The sequence below is a fragment of the Spinacia oleracea genome, chromosome 3 (genome assembly GCF_020520425.1).
Source record: "Spinacia oleracea cultivar Varoflay chromosome 3, BTI_SOV_V1, whole genome shotgun sequence".
In the NCBI taxonomy this organism is placed as follows: Eukaryota; Viridiplantae; Streptophyta; class Magnoliopsida; order Caryophyllales; family Amaranthaceae; genus Spinacia; species Spinacia oleracea.
The window spans coordinates 82,384,962-82,400,648 of record NC_079489.1 but is presented as its reverse complement, the minus strand read 5'-3'; the positions used below and the strand labels follow the sequence as shown (position 1 = coordinate 82,400,648).

Sequence of the window (15,687 nt, the reverse complement as noted above, 5' to 3'; positions counted from 1 at the left end):
AATACCTGAGTGATTTGAGATTACTTGTTTGAGAACTGGTTGCTTTGACGTTGACCAACCGTCGCACCGTAAAACGAGGCTATAAAGGCAACGCTCAGGTAATCACCTATCAAACGAAGTCTAATCTCAAGATCGCAAGATTGGGATTGTCCTCCCATAAATCGGGATGAGATGCTTAAAAGTTGTACAAGGCCACTCGGAGAGCTAGAAACTGTGAAATGCATGGCCGTGCTCGGATGAATCATAGGCTATGATTATCTGTTTATTTGATCAGTTGAACTCTGAAACCGAGAAACACCTCTGGACATAATAAGGATGACAACTCTTACCTTATGTTCAAGAGCAAGCATCGAGTGACAAAGGAATTAGGAAATGCACACTTGTCCCTAAGGACAAGTGGGAGACTGAAGGAAATAATGTCCTTGGTCCAAGTATGCATATAATATTAAGTCTAATAAATATGGTTCAGTATCAATTAACAAGTTAATAATTCAGTGAGATCAAGTGAGCTGAATGCCTAGCTAGAGGCCGCTTCAGTTCAAGTGGAATTAATGATATTAATCCACAGCTTACTCTTGACTGAACCCGCAGGGTCACACAAATAGTACGTAAACGGATCAAGTATTTAATGGCATTAAATACTCCATCTATGGATATTCGGAATCGACGGATCTTGGTTTCAGTGGGAGCTGAGATCGTCACAAGCAAGAAATGAATACTCCGGAAACGATGATATTGCCGGAAACGGAAATATGGATTGTATCGGAAATATAAATATTATCCAAGTCGTAGACGTTGCCGGAAACGGAAACATGGTACGTATCGGAAAATATTATTGGAAATGGAAATATTACCGGAATCGAAAATATTGCCGGAAACGGAAATATTGTCGGAATCGGAAATATTATTGGAATCGGAAAATAATTCCGGAAACGGAAATATTAAATATTTGTTCGAAACGGAAATTAATTCCGGAATCGGAAATATTAAATATTGTTCGTATCGGAAATGAATTTCGGAACCAGGAATTTAATCGGAAGCGCATCGTACGAATTAGCATCGGAAGAGGCTTGCTAGACGAAGGCCCAACACGAAGCCAGGCCCGCGCCCAGCAAGCCGAGCGCCCAACATGGAGCTGCCACAGCCTCGCCAGGCCCAGCGCAAGGCCAGACCTAGCAAGGCCTTGGCGCGCGCACGCTAAGCGTGCTGTTGGGCTGCAAGCAGCGACTGTTCGTGTGGGCCGCAAGGCCTGCGCGGGTGGTGCGATGCTCGTGGCCATACGATGCTCATGTTCGTAACGAATCCTAATCCTATCGGAATTCGTGTATTGATTAAATCCTAATCCTAATAGATTAAATTTATTATTTAGAGTTCAAGTTGAATTCTAATTAATAAATCCAAATCCTAGTAGGATTATAATTCCTTTTCCATACCTCTATAAATAGGTGCCTAGGGTCATAATTTATAGATACAATTGAAGTATTCTAAAGGTAAGATTTTGAAGAAAAATCAGCCATACACTTGCACCTAAATAGCCGAAATTCCTAAGCAACCTTAAGGGCGATTCTAGTTGGTCAAGCTTAAGGCGGATCCGGACGTACTGTGGACTATCTACGGAGGGACGACACATGGAGTCCTAAAGACTTGTTCTTGTTCGGTTCGGGCGCAGCTAGGGAGGGCACGCAACAAAGTGTATGCATCTGAATTATGCTAAATGATTATGTGTGAATAATATGTTTCCTGGATTTATGGTTTTTCCGCATGATTTATGTTTTGTCATATGTATCATAACCTAACAGTCCTTACCTTAGAAATTACAATGTCACACTAAAAAGTACTTTAAAAAGTAGAATAATTGATGTAACTTTGAAATAGCAACATCCTTCGGGTATAATCGGTTCAAACTAATAGTTTTCATGGATATCTTAATTTTGGGGATTCACCTAAAACCTAGAACCCAGATCCAATTTTTCATATTCCGCTATTGGAATACAAACCCCCGCCGTGTCTTCCCCGTATCGACACCGTAATTGGTGGAAAATTGGAGTCTGCTTCCCTTATTTAATCCGGCGTTTCATCTCAATTCATCGGAGGTAAAATGGCGAATTCGAAGATGAAGTACGACCTTCCTCATATCCCTGATGAATTTTTTTCGATCAAATCCTACCCCAAGTAGCGGTAAGGTCCCTGAATCAATTTAAATCTGTTTGCAAGAGTTGGTTGCATGTTATTTCTTACCCAAACTTTGTTAAATCCCATCTACATCATTCAATATCATCGCGTAATTGTTTCTGTTAGGTTATGATTCATATGACAGTTCATAAATCATGCGGAAAAACCATAAATCTAGGAAACATATTATTTACACATAATCATTTAGCATAGTTTAGATGCATACTCTTTGTTGCGTGCCTTCCCTAGCTGCGCCCGAACCGAACAAGAACAAGTCTTTAGGACTCCAAGTGTCGTCCCTCCGTAGATAGTCCACAGCACGTCCGGATCCGCCTTAAGATTGACCAACTAGAATCGCCCTTAAGGTTCTAATATTTTCGGTTAGGTAGGCAAGAATATTGGCTGATTTTTCTGCTTAAAAATCTTAGTTTTGAATACTTAAAACTTGTTGTATAAATAATGACCCATAGGCCTTTATTTATAGAGTTATGGAAAAGGAATCGTAATCCTAGTAGGATACGAATTAATTGAAATTAGAATCCTACATGAATTCTATTTAATTAATTTATCCAATTAGGAATAGAAATTTAATCATACACTGACTCTTGTAGATTTAGGAATCACGCATGAGCACAAACTCACACACACACGGCAGCCACAAGGGCTGCCCATGCGCGTGCGAGCAGCAGCCCACGCAGCGCGGCCCACGCATCCGTGGCCTTGGCGCGCGCTGGGCCTGCCTTGCGGTAGGCCTGGGCGCTGCCTTGGCTGCGCGCGTGCTTGCTGGGCGATGGCCCGGCTTCGTGCTGGGCCTTCGTCCGGCAGGCCTCGTCCGATGCTAATTCGTACGATACGCTTCCGATTAAATTTCCAGTTCCGGAATTTATTTCCGATACGAACAATATTTAATATTTCCGATTCCGGAATTAATTTCCGTTTCGAACAAATATTTAATATTTCCGTTTCCGGAATTATTTTCCGATTCCGGTAATATTTCCAATTCTGACAATATTTCCGTTTCCGGCAATATTTCCGATTCTGGTAATATTTCCATTTCCAATAATATTTTCCGATACGTACCATGTTTCCGTTTCCGGCAACATCTACGACTTGGATAATATTCATATTTCCGATACGATCCATATTTCCGTTTCCGGCAATATCATCGTTTCCGGAGTATTCATTTCTTGCCTGTGACGATCTTAGCTCCCACTGAAACCAAGATCCGTCGGTTCCGAATATTCATAGATGGAGTATTTAATGCCATTAAATACTTGATCCGTTTACGTACTATTTGTGTGACCCTACGGGTTCAGTCAAGAGTAAGCTGTGGATTAATATCATTAATTCCACTTGAACTGAAGCGGCCTCTAGCTAGGCATTCAGCTCACTTGATCTCACTGAATTATTAACTTGTTAATTAATACTGAACCGCATTTATTAGACTTAACATAGAATGCATACTTGGACCAAGGGCATTATTTCCTTCAGTCTCCCACTTGTCCTTAGGGACAAGTGTGCATTTCCTAATTCCTTTGTCTCTCGATGCTTGCTCTTGAACATAAGGTAAGAGTTGTCATCCTTATTATGTCCAGAGGTGTTCCTCGGTTTCAGAGTTCAACTGATCAAATAAACAGATAATCATAGCCTATGATTCATCCGAGCACGGCCATGCATTTCACAGTTTCTAGCTCTCCGAGTGGCCTTGTACAACTTTTAAGCATCTCATCCCGATTTATGGGAGGACAATCCCAATCTTGCGATCTTGAGATTAGACTTCGTTTGATAGGTGATTACCTGAGCGTTGCCTTTATAGCCTCCTTTTACGGTGCGACGGTTGGTCAACGTCAAAGCAACCAGTTCTCAAACAAGTAATCTCAAATCACTCAGGTATTGAGGATTTAGTGTCTAATAATTTAATGAAATTTACTCATGACAGATTTTCATCTCTTACAGTAAAGTTTCATAGGTCTTGTCCGATACTAGTCTTCCCAAAGTAAGTATCTATGCAAATGATTATGACATTGCCATGTCCACATAGTTCAAGAAACAGAACTACTAGTCATCTTGCATTCTAATCGTCTAACGTTTTCTATGCGTCCAATTTTATAGAAAACTCCGATTAGGGACCATTTTCAATCTTTGACATTCAAGTTCACTTGATAGACATTTCTTAGTCACAGGACTGGTCCTGACAGTCTATCTTGAATATATCGTCAAATTGAAGGGACTTATCATTTAATACTAAACCAAGATTAAATGGAATATGAAAATACATTTCATATATGATAAATGTTCAACCCCAATGTTTTACAAGCATGGGCCTCAAACCCATCTTCTAAAACAGTTCATGGAATTCAAAGCTATGCTTGATTTCCAGTGCTACAATGTGAGTGTTGCTTCTCACTTGTTGCATAGGTTTAGTTATCATGCTTTGCCAATCTTAATATCCTTTTATCGAATGTTCTTCGAGATATGATGATAAGATCTTTTCGAGTTTGTTTATTATGTGATCTAGTCTTTCTTACTTTGATGGTGGTTTTACTCATTTTGCAATGAAGAACCATCAAGTTAGCAGACGTTTTTCTTGCTTCAAGAGTGGTTCTACGCATTTTTCAATGAAGAATCATCAAGCCAGCAGATAGGTGATCTACCCAAGTTCAGTGAAGAACTTTAAACAACCCTGTTTTATTGCTTCTTAGGCAATAATTACTTTTACTTCAACTTTATAGGTTGCTAGTGATGCTTTGTTTGGAATTACTTATCCAAGCAGTTCACAGATATGTGGAATACTCTCAACTATATCTTAGAACATAGAAATCATTATTTTAATTTCCCACGCAACAACTCATGGTCTCCAACCCATGTTGCCATTTCAAAACACGATGCTCTATAGCTCGTCCTTGTCAATGGTTAACTCCAAAGGGGTCTTGCTTGATCCTTTGCCAGTGTTTCTGCGTGTAGCATCAATATTTAGCATATCTTTATTTCCTTGAATCAAGAACTATTCCTATGTACCTTTTCAAGTACCATAAGTATTCTTGATCTCAATCTAGTTGATCTTCACTTAGATCAATAGAGATTGGTATATGTTCGTCATGGCTAAAGTCATACGATACGTTTTTGGCGATCCTCATATTATATCATACATGATAAATTCTTTTGCAGAATAATTCCCAATTGAATTCTATTCATGTAACTTTAGCTTATTCAATTTCAGCAGATACTGAATCCAGCTAAATTCTTTGACATATAATATAGGTTAAGAATCTCATTTAGACTCTTTGATGTTTAACTTAGTAAATGCTTATACATAGTTCAAACATCCTTTACTTAGATTTATTCACATGGGTCGAATATCTCCAATGGAGACTTTCGTGTTTGATTTAGTAAATGCCATTACTTAATCCAAAACAATATCATAAGATTTTTGTAAATAGATCTTAATACCCAGTATGTACTAAGTTTCGCCATGGTCCATCATTGATGAATTATTTCAAATCTAAGTCATTAGCATTTGAATGTTATTTCACAATAGAGAGATATGTGTGTAATACACATAGGACCAATTAAGTTTTAAGTACTCCCACTAAACTTCTTATATATCTATAAGAATCATGTACATTTTATGAAACTAAAATACTTATTAGCTTCACTAAAATACATTTCTAATTCCCAATTGCTTGCTTAAATCTGTACTTAGATTTCATAAGCTAGCTTTCCTTTTCAAGCATTTATTTGGATCCACAAATCCTATGACATACCATGTACATAGTTTATTCCAACATTTGATTGAGGAATACGTTTTGTCATCCAATTGCCATATGTACCAATATGCAATCATTGCTTGAATTTAAGCATTATGATTTTGCATGAGGTTTCAACACAATCCATGCCATGAATTTGCTTGTAACCTTTAGCAACTAATCTAGCTTTGTGTGTGAACACAATTCCATGTTTGATGGTTTTTATCCTTAAAACAAACTTGCAACCAATAGGTGTGAAACTATTCTTGCAAATCAACAAAATTTCAATTTTGTCATCAAAACATTGAGTATGTTTTATGGCCTCTAACCATTTAAAACATTTGAGTCTATATATGGCCTCTAACCATTTTAGGGAATCTGGGTTTCGTCATAGCTTTCTTACAAGTCACAAACTCATTAATCTACATGATAATAGTTTGACTGCAAGTTGTAGGTTTCTTCACTATTTAATAGAAGAATCTCATAGTTTCATTGACCTGATCTCTATGTTTCTTTACTATCTAATAGAAGAATCTCATAGTTTCAGTGACTTGAATTCTATGCCTACTTGGGTATAGAACATCAAACAATAGAATATCAATGGCCACTTGAAAGTCCTTTGAATATTCTGTTCTCCTTGAAGCACTTGTAAAGTCTTCTAAGAGATATCTATTCTTTAAAGCCACTTCTAAAGTCCTTAAAGAATAAGTTCGGATTTTCTGAAGCACTTCAAAAAGCCTCCGGAATGTCCGTTTATGTTTGTTGTTCGCCTCGAAGACTTTCGAGGTCTATTTTCTCCCACTTGTCATTTTGGAAACGATTCTCCAAAAGGACATTATTTCGAGCAAACAAACATTATGTTCTCAAAAATTCGTGGTAGAAATAATACCCTTGTGTCTCATTTGAATAAATCACAATGAAACATATGTCTATACTTGGGCCTTAGTTTGTTGAATAACAAACACTAAGCTCCCAGTGAGTTTAGGAACTCTTTAGATATATTATGAAAAGATATTCTGAAATTACTTTTCAATAGCTTTGACGAATTTGGTTTAGTTTGGTGGTAGTTGAGCATTTTGTTTTAGAAATTATAGGAAAAGTCTTTATGATTCATCATTGATCGAATCAAGTACTAATTGACTTCGATCATTCCAACGTAGATATGCCATATCTTATGGAGCTAGATTGTGAAATTACAACACAATCATTGATGATCATATTTGGTCTCAAGTAATCATCAACATGATCTAACCTAGATCTTTATGATTTCTTGCCAAGTGGATTTTATACTTCTGAATCTTTGAACTAGCCAAACAGATTCAACTTATATCACATTTGAGTAAATAAACCTATATTCACTCGAATCCATGTGAAATAATAAAGTCATAAAATCTTTCTTTAGCTTTGAACTCTATTGTCTAGGCGTTCTAACAATAGTTCATATCTTTTGTTACTTTCAACAAGTAAGACTAGTTGTCTTAAATTGATCTAGAAATCAATGAACTTTCAAAAGTCCATTAAAATAGAGCTTTTGAATGTTAACTTGTTGATATGGTCTAAGTAACAATGCCAAAGATTAGTGGAACTCAAATCAAGGGGTTGATTTAAACCTAGTAAAGTTCTTTAAAGAGTTGTTTGTTTTAATCAAGCATATTGACTCATTCCGTAAATGACCATTTCATTCAAATAAACAAACAAACAAGCATTTTTTTGTTCTTCTGAATGTGAGTCTTTCTGTGTTTGAAGCAGAAATTTAGGTATGCTGATTATGGAACAAAATAGCCATTTAGTTCCAGCCTTTGAAAGGACTTAAAACAAACTAGATGACCCTACAATTAATGTAGCAATGCCATGCTTCATTTCCCACTTGTAGGTCATTAGTGTATCCTAGCTTCCATTGTTTGAGTTATTACCGAAATAAGAACCTCAAGCGGTATATGATACCAAGGAAGTTTGATTGCTAGGTCACTTCTCTTTAAACATAAATTTATAGGTAGAAACGGAATCGTAAATTCCTTTCATTTGTTCCTCGTTTTCCTATTTCTTGTACCCTTTCTTATAGTCTTAAGAATTGAATTCTTTAGTGTTGACTTTTATACTTTGTTAGACATGTCCAATGTCACCAACAAGGTTCTTTACCATTTTAATTTATGTTGAATATTTTGTTTCAACTAGATGATCTTACCAGAAGCTTCTAAAGTTCTCTAAGTATCGATCTATTCGAATGTCTAGTGACTAGACTCATTCGAGAATTAAATGGACAAAAGATATTAGGTTGTTAACCATAGGTAAGGCTGAGCGTTTAAACTCAATGCTTTATGATCTCAAAACTACATTGTATTTTGAATTCACAAGCACCAATTGGTTTGCCATTCGATTTTGATATTCGAAAACAACCATAAAAGTCGCTATAAGAAACGTATATTTTAAATTGCTCACTTTCTCTCTTTTCCGTGAATCGTTCTTGGATTCACTACCAATCGAGGAAATTTACTGTTACCTTTCTAAAAGGATTTACTGCAGTGCAAGATATTTAATTATAAACAATAATTAAAACATACATTGAAGCATGCAAAGTCTAAACATTTATCATGAATAATAACTTGAAATTAAAGCAACCATGCAATTCAAACAAGTTATTAGCATTTTATTCGATTTTATTGTTCCGGCAGGTGTGAATAAAATGATTCCAAGATCCTAAAATCATTGAAGAACTAAGCACAGTTTGTCGACTTAATCCTAGAACATCTTAGGTAAGCAAAAGCCTTTTGCTAATAGTCTAGAAACTATTCTTGGTTGATAGGTACGTCTAAGAACTTATTAGGTAAACCTATCGAATTTGCCACGACATAAAAGGACTCCTTACTTATATCGTTGAGTTTCACCAAAACTAACATGTACTCACAATTATTTGTGTACCTTGCCCCTTTAGGACCAATAAGTAACACCTCGCTGAGCGAAAACTATTACTAGATTGATGTAAAGGATATCCAAGCAAGTGTATATTTTGGCATGGCACCTTATAACTCAATTTTTAAGTTTGGAACTTAAGGCTCTTACTATGTTGGTTAGATTTTAAGTGAACTAAAATCCTTAATCATGCAACATAATCAAGCTTTTGATCTCATGCATTTTAAGACATATTTAAAAGCAATAAATAACTTAAAACATGCATAAGATATTTGTGATCTAGTATGGCCCGACTTCATCTTGAAGCTTTAACTTCAAAGTCCGTCTTGAAAATCTCCGTGGGAGGCACCATTTTCTTCAAATAGGATAAGCTATAACTAATTACAACTATTTGATGGTACGCAGACCATATTTGAATTGAAAAATAACTTTGGTACTTTAGACCAATTACATTCAAATTAATGGTACGCAGACCATATTTTCTATCCTATTTGGGCCATACTAGTCACTTCATAACCTGCAAAACAGTACATATACAATATATACCATTCACCCATTCATTATCATGAATGGCCCACATAGCTGGTTAGTAAAACACATTATGCATCACGTAAACATTTGCAGCAATTAATCAAGGGCACCAATAATCTACCAATTATTCAGTCCTTATTAATTCTAATCAAGTTGTTTTAACCTTAAGGATTTGTAGACCTAATCAAGAGTTTATGACTAAAAAGCGCTCCCACTTAAACCAATAAATTCATATGCTTTACCAATTTTAAACATAAAAATGTATTTCTAGTCCAACCGGAAACATACAAATTTAATTAAAATTTAAAGCTCATATCAATTTATAATTGAATCCAAAAATTTAATTTAATTTCAGTTGTATTTAAATTAATTCATGATTTTAATTTTAGTAAAATAATTAGAATAAATAACATTTATTATAATTATAATATTCAAAATTAAAATCCAAGAAAATAATTCAAATTATTAATTTTAAAATTAATTAAAATTACGTGAACTGAAATTATCAAATTAAACATTCAAAACGATCTAATCGTAACGCAAACACCCTACGCGTTGCACGCCCATGGGCCGTACGCACACAGCCATTGCTGGCCATGTGCGCGCAGCCCATGCGCTCGTCGCATAGCTGCTGCTTCCCTATCGCAAGCCTCCGCACGCATTTGTGCTCGCTGCGCGCGCCAGCGCTCATCGCACGCGAGCTATCGCTCGCAGTGCGCGCGCGCGACATCGCTCGCTGGGCGCGCGACATCGCTCGCTGGGCGCGCGACATCGCTCGCTGGGCGCGCGACATCGCTCGCTGGGCGCGCGACATCGCTCGCTGGGCGCGCGACATCGCTCTCTGTGCGCGCGAGCCATCGCTCGCTGGGGCGCGACATCGCTCGCTGGGCGGGCGACATCGCTCGCTGTGCGCGCGAGTAATGCTGGGCGCAGCGCTCGTGGCACGCGAGCTTGCGCTCGCTGCGCGCGAGGCTGCGCACTCTTGTGCGAGGCAGCGCGCGTTGTGGCGCAGCTCGCTTGCTGCCCACACGCGACTGCCTTGGCTCGCTCTTCGCCCATGCCCATTCGTTCATTGCTCGTGGCACACGACACAAGGCAGGGCTGCTGCCTTGTGCTCGTGCACTACGCCCTTGCTCATTGCATTCGTGCCGCACGGGCGACGAGCTCCCTTGCTCGTCGTCGCATGCCCGCATTATACAACACCCCTTAAGGGTAACACGAAGCGTCCATTGCTTCGTGCGTGCAAGTTTTATGAACGAATCGCATAAAAATTTAAAATTTATATTTAAAATTAATGACAAATTAATAAATATTATTAATTTCATAATTTTAGGGCGAAAAAATCGAAAATTTATTATCCAATTGATTTCCGATTGTTATGGATTCAAGTCTAGGTCATAAAAATTTAAAATTTATCGTAAATTTACAATTTTTATGGTGGTTTTTAATCATGGGTTTCTAATTAAATTACAATTAATTATGAAAATCAAATTAATTCTAAATTATTCTAATTTTCAACAAATTAATCATAATTACAAATTAGATTGCATAATTAACAAGACTAGGCATTCAAACTTGTTAAACATATGCAGTAGGTCAATCAAAAATTCAAGATTTATCAACAAGAATCGCAAATATTTAATTTAACATCTTAAATTTACAAAATTTTGCATTCGAAAAACTAAAACCTTCGAAAAGTCATAGTTAGGCTTCGAATTTGAGAATTCTGGGTTCGGCAGAAAAAAACTATTTTTGTCAAAATTTTAGAATGCCTTTTACATGCGGAATTGACACAAAAATCACTCGATTTGGATGAGTAACGAAGAAACTGCCGAAAAACTGCGTACGTATAATTAAATAAACGCAATTTGCAATTAATTAACAATTACGAAAATTAATCACCCCTTTTAATTCTTGCAAATTTGTAATATTTAACCATGTTCATGCAATTTAGATTATGAAAATAATAAGGGGCTCGTGATACCACTGTTAGGTTATGATTCATATGACAGTTCATAAATCATGCGGAAAAACCATAAAGCCAGGAAACATATTATTTACACATAATCATTTAGCATAGTTTAGATGCATACTCTTTGTTGCGTGCCTTCCCTAGCTGCGCCCGAACCGAACAAGAACAAGTCTTTAGGACTCCAAGTGTCGTCCCTCCGTAGATAGTCCACAGCACGTCCGGATCCGCCTTAAGATTGACCAACTAGAATCGCCCTTAAGGTTCTAATATTTTCGGTTAGGTAGGCAAGAATATTGGCTGATTTTTCTGCTTAAAAATCTTAGTTTTGAATACTTAAAACTTGTTGTATAAATAATGACCCCTAGGCCTTTATTTATAGAGTTATGAAAAGGAATCGTAATCCTAGTAGGATACGAATTAATTGAAATTAGAATCCTACATGAATTCTATTTAATTAATTTATCCAATTAGGAATAGAAATTTAATCATACACTGACTCTTGTAGATTTAGGAATCACGCATGAGCACAAACTCACACACACACGGCAGCCACAAGGGCTGCCCATGCGCGTGCGAGCAGCAGCCCACGCAGCGCGGCCCACGCATCCGTGGCCTTGGCGCGCGCTGGGCCTGCCTTGCGGTAGGCCTGGGCGCTGCCTTGGCTGCGCGCGTGCTTGCTGGGCGATGGCCCGGCTTCGTGCTGGGCCTTCGTCCGGCAGGCCTCGTCCGATGCTAATTCGTACGATACGCTTCCGATTAAATTTCCAGTTCCGGAATTTATTTCCGATACGAACAATATTTAATATTTCCGATTCCGGAATTAATTTCCGTTTCGAACAAATATTTAATATTTCCGTTTCCGGAATTATTTTCCGATTCCGGTAATATTTCCAATTCTGACAATATTTCCGTTTCCGGCAATATTTCCGATTCTGGTAATATTTCCATTTCCAATAATATTTTCCGATACGTACCATGTTTCCGTTTCCGGCAACATCTACGACTTGGATAATATTCATATTTCCGATACGATCCATATTTCCGTTTCCGGCAATATCATCGTTTCCGGAGTATTCATTTCTTGCCTGTGACGATCTTAGCTCCCACTGAAACCAAGATCCGTCGGTTCCGAATATTCATAGATGGAGTATTTAATGCCATTAAATACTTGATCCGTTTACGTACTATTTGTGTGACCCTACGGGTTCAGTCAAGAGTAAGCTGTGGATTAATATCATTAATTCCACTTGAACTGAAGCGGCCTCTAGCTAGGCATTCAGCTCACTTGATCTCACTGAATTATTAACTTGTTAATTAATACTGAACCGCATTTATTAGACTTAACATAGAATGCATACTTGGACCAAGGGCATTATTTCCTTCAGTTTCTTTATTAGATCTCTTCCGTTTACAAAACAGAATCCGTTTAGGAGTTCTCCGACTGATTGCTATGTGTTGAATGATAACAAACACGAAAATAAGTTGGTTCAATTGGATGTTCACAGGGAATTTCAACTGAATCTTGAAATGTGTCGTCGTAATTGTTTGGTAGGGTATTGTAATGGTTTAGTATGCTTCTATGTTGATTGTGGTCATTTGGTTAAGGGTAAGTTTATCCTGTGGAACCCAGCTACCAAACAAAGTCGCGTTATCGAAACTCCATGCGTTCAACACTTAACTAAATGTGGTTTTGGTTACGCCTCTAATATCGATGATTATGAGATATTGGCATCATTTGAGTCTCTTTATAGGAAACCTGGTACGACACAAATACAGGCTTGGGTGTTCAAGGTTAGAGTTGGTGAATGGAACCCAATAATTGATTTGCCAACGGATGTTGGATATTTTTCCAGGGGTGATAGTAATGCTACTTACAGTGGCGATCATCTGTATTAGATAGTTGGTGGCTTCAAAGATAGTCACATTCTGAGTTTCGGTTTATCAGATTTTAAAGTCAAAGATGTGAAATTCCCGGTGACTATGAATACAAGGTTCAAGCTTCATGTGAGTGAAGGGTGTCTTACTTTGTTGTCTGATCGTGAAGAGCTTACTCGGGGTACAGAGATATGGAGATTGGTGCAACATCCATCGGGTGAGTCCGATTCTTGGGTGAAAATGGTGACAATCACTTGGTACTTCCCCCGTATTCTAGCGTTTTCACCCACTGGAAAATGTCTGGTCCAACATCATCTTGATGAGCTAAAGGTGGTTGACTATGTTTTTGATGAGCCTGCGCATAAACATGTTGAAGGGGTATATTTTGATGATTTTCTGATGCACGCGGAGAGCCATGTTGAGAGCTCGTCTCACCATTTTAAGGGCCAAAATGTTAAGAGGAATGAATGACTATAAGTTATTTGGTTTTTATGAAAGATTTGTATCCAAGATATTATTTTGACAGCCTTATATGTAATTTTGTTTTAAGCAAGTATTGTATTAGTTTATCCAAGATAAGTGAAGTTCACTGATTATTGATCCATTACTCTTTGTATTAGTTTGAATTTCTTTATGACTCAATATTGTCTATATATATATATATAATATATATATATATATATATATAGACAATGTTTGATACAACATGATACAAATTGTACGATCCATGATACACCTATATTTTTTTTTGGTGCGATCCATCATACACCTATATGGTTTGCGAATTATATGATTTTATTTATGGGTATACAAATTATTTGGTCTACAGAGTATATCTCATACTAATGACATATATTCTATGCAATCATTTACTGTCGTTTGTTGCGGTGAATTTATTAGTCCTTTGCATACTCATCGCGTAAGCTCTGAGTATGATTCACCATAAGGTAGAAGCCAAAGTTATCAGCCCACTTTTCATATATGACTTGTCCTTTAAAATGTAGGGATCTGTGGAAAACTTAAACCCTAAACATAGAAGCAATTTCATAAATCCGCCGCTCCAGACACCAAGGTTTTGATCGGAAGTTGTAATTGGTCATGGCGATATCGAAGATAAAGTATGATCTTCCCTACATCCCCGATGAATTGATTGCCGACCACATTCTGCCCCTACTTCCGGTAATATCTCTAATTCGTATCAAAACTGTTTGCAAACGTTGGTTACATATAATTTCTAGTCCGATTTTTGTTAAATCCCATCTAGAACAGTCATTAGTATCGCGTAATTGTTTTTTGATCAAGTCTCATCCGATTAGGAATGATAGTTCCATTAGGAGTACTCCGACTGAATGCTTCCTGTTGCATTGTGGAAAAGAAATTGGTTATAAGTTAGATCAATTGGATGTTCGAAGTGAGTTTCAATTAGATCCTGAACTCTATCGTCGTAACTGTATAGTGGGATCTTGTGATGGTTTGCTTTGCTTCTATTTTGATAGCGAAATCTTTCTTAAAAATAGATTTCTCCTGTGGAACCCTGCTACGAGAAGTAGCCGGATAATTGAAACCCCATGTGTAGATCACTTAACTAGATGTGGTTTTGGTTACGCGTCTAATATAGATGATTACAAAAATTTTGCTTCTTTTCAATCAATCCAAAGTAAATATGATACAACACGACTCCAGGCTTGGGTCTTTGAGTTGAGAGTAGGTCAATGGAGACCGATACATGATTTCCCAAATGATGTTGGATATTGTCCGACCGGTTATGTTCATGGGGTCTTTAGTGGTGATTCGCTATACTGGATCGTCTCCGTTGGTGGTGGGCACTATAAACACATTCTTAGTTTCTCATTGTCGAGCGAAAATTTCAAAGAAGTTGCCCCCGGACACTGAAAATATTAGGTACAAGCTTTTTGTGAGTAGAGGGTATCTGGCCTTGTTTTCTGATCGTGATGAATATGGTAATGATGATGATGATGATGAAGTCGCTCAATTTGCAAATAGTACCAATCGCGTTGATGACATTTGGAGATTGATGGCTTGTGATTCGTGGGTGAAATGGTTCACAATAAGTTGGAACTTCCCACGCGTTCTAGCATTTTCACCTACCGGCAAATATTTGGTACATCCTCATTCGCAAGAGTTAAAGGTGGTTGATAGTGTGGTCGTAGATGAATCCAAAAGCGAAGGCATGATCTTTGAAGGGTATCCGATGCACTCGGAGAGTCATGTTGAGAGTCTAGTCTCACCAAATTAGCAAATCAATGCTCAGAGGAAGCAGGAAGGATCTGTTATTGTAACATGATGTAATAATGTTAGTAGTAAAGTAGTTATGGTTGTTGTTTGGATTTGTGATCAACTTTAGAACTTATGGAAAATTGTGTTCCGGACGTGTTGTATTTTGTATTCTAATATTATGGTTTAAGTGAACTTTCCTAAATGTCTATGTGGTACGTATTTGCACTAATGGGTATTTTGCAT

General features: G+C 37.4%; 1 protein-coding gene across 1 annotated transcript; it reads left to right on the top strand.

Annotated features, from left to right (window-relative positions):
- Window positions 1-14,304: 14,304 nt before the first annotated feature.
- Window positions 14,305-15,463, top strand: LOC130469815 (uncharacterized). The gene is made up of 2 exons (XM_056839305.1): window positions 14,305-14,863; window positions 14,991-15,463. The coding sequence occupies exons 1-2, from the start codon at window positions 14,305-14,307 to the stop codon at window positions 15,461-15,463; spliced, it is 1,032 nt and encodes a 343-aa protein (XP_056695283.1).
- Window positions 15,464-15,687: the final 224 nt, after the last annotated feature.

Coding starts and splice junctions, on each gene's coding strand:
- LOC130469815 (XM_056839305.1), top strand. CDS start 14,305: ATGGCGATATCGAAGATAAAGTATGATCTTCCCTACATCCCCGATGAA. Junction 14,864..14,990: donor TTCTTTTCAATCAATCCAAA/GTAAATATGATA, acceptor TGGGGTCTTTAG/TGGTGATTCGCTATACTGGA.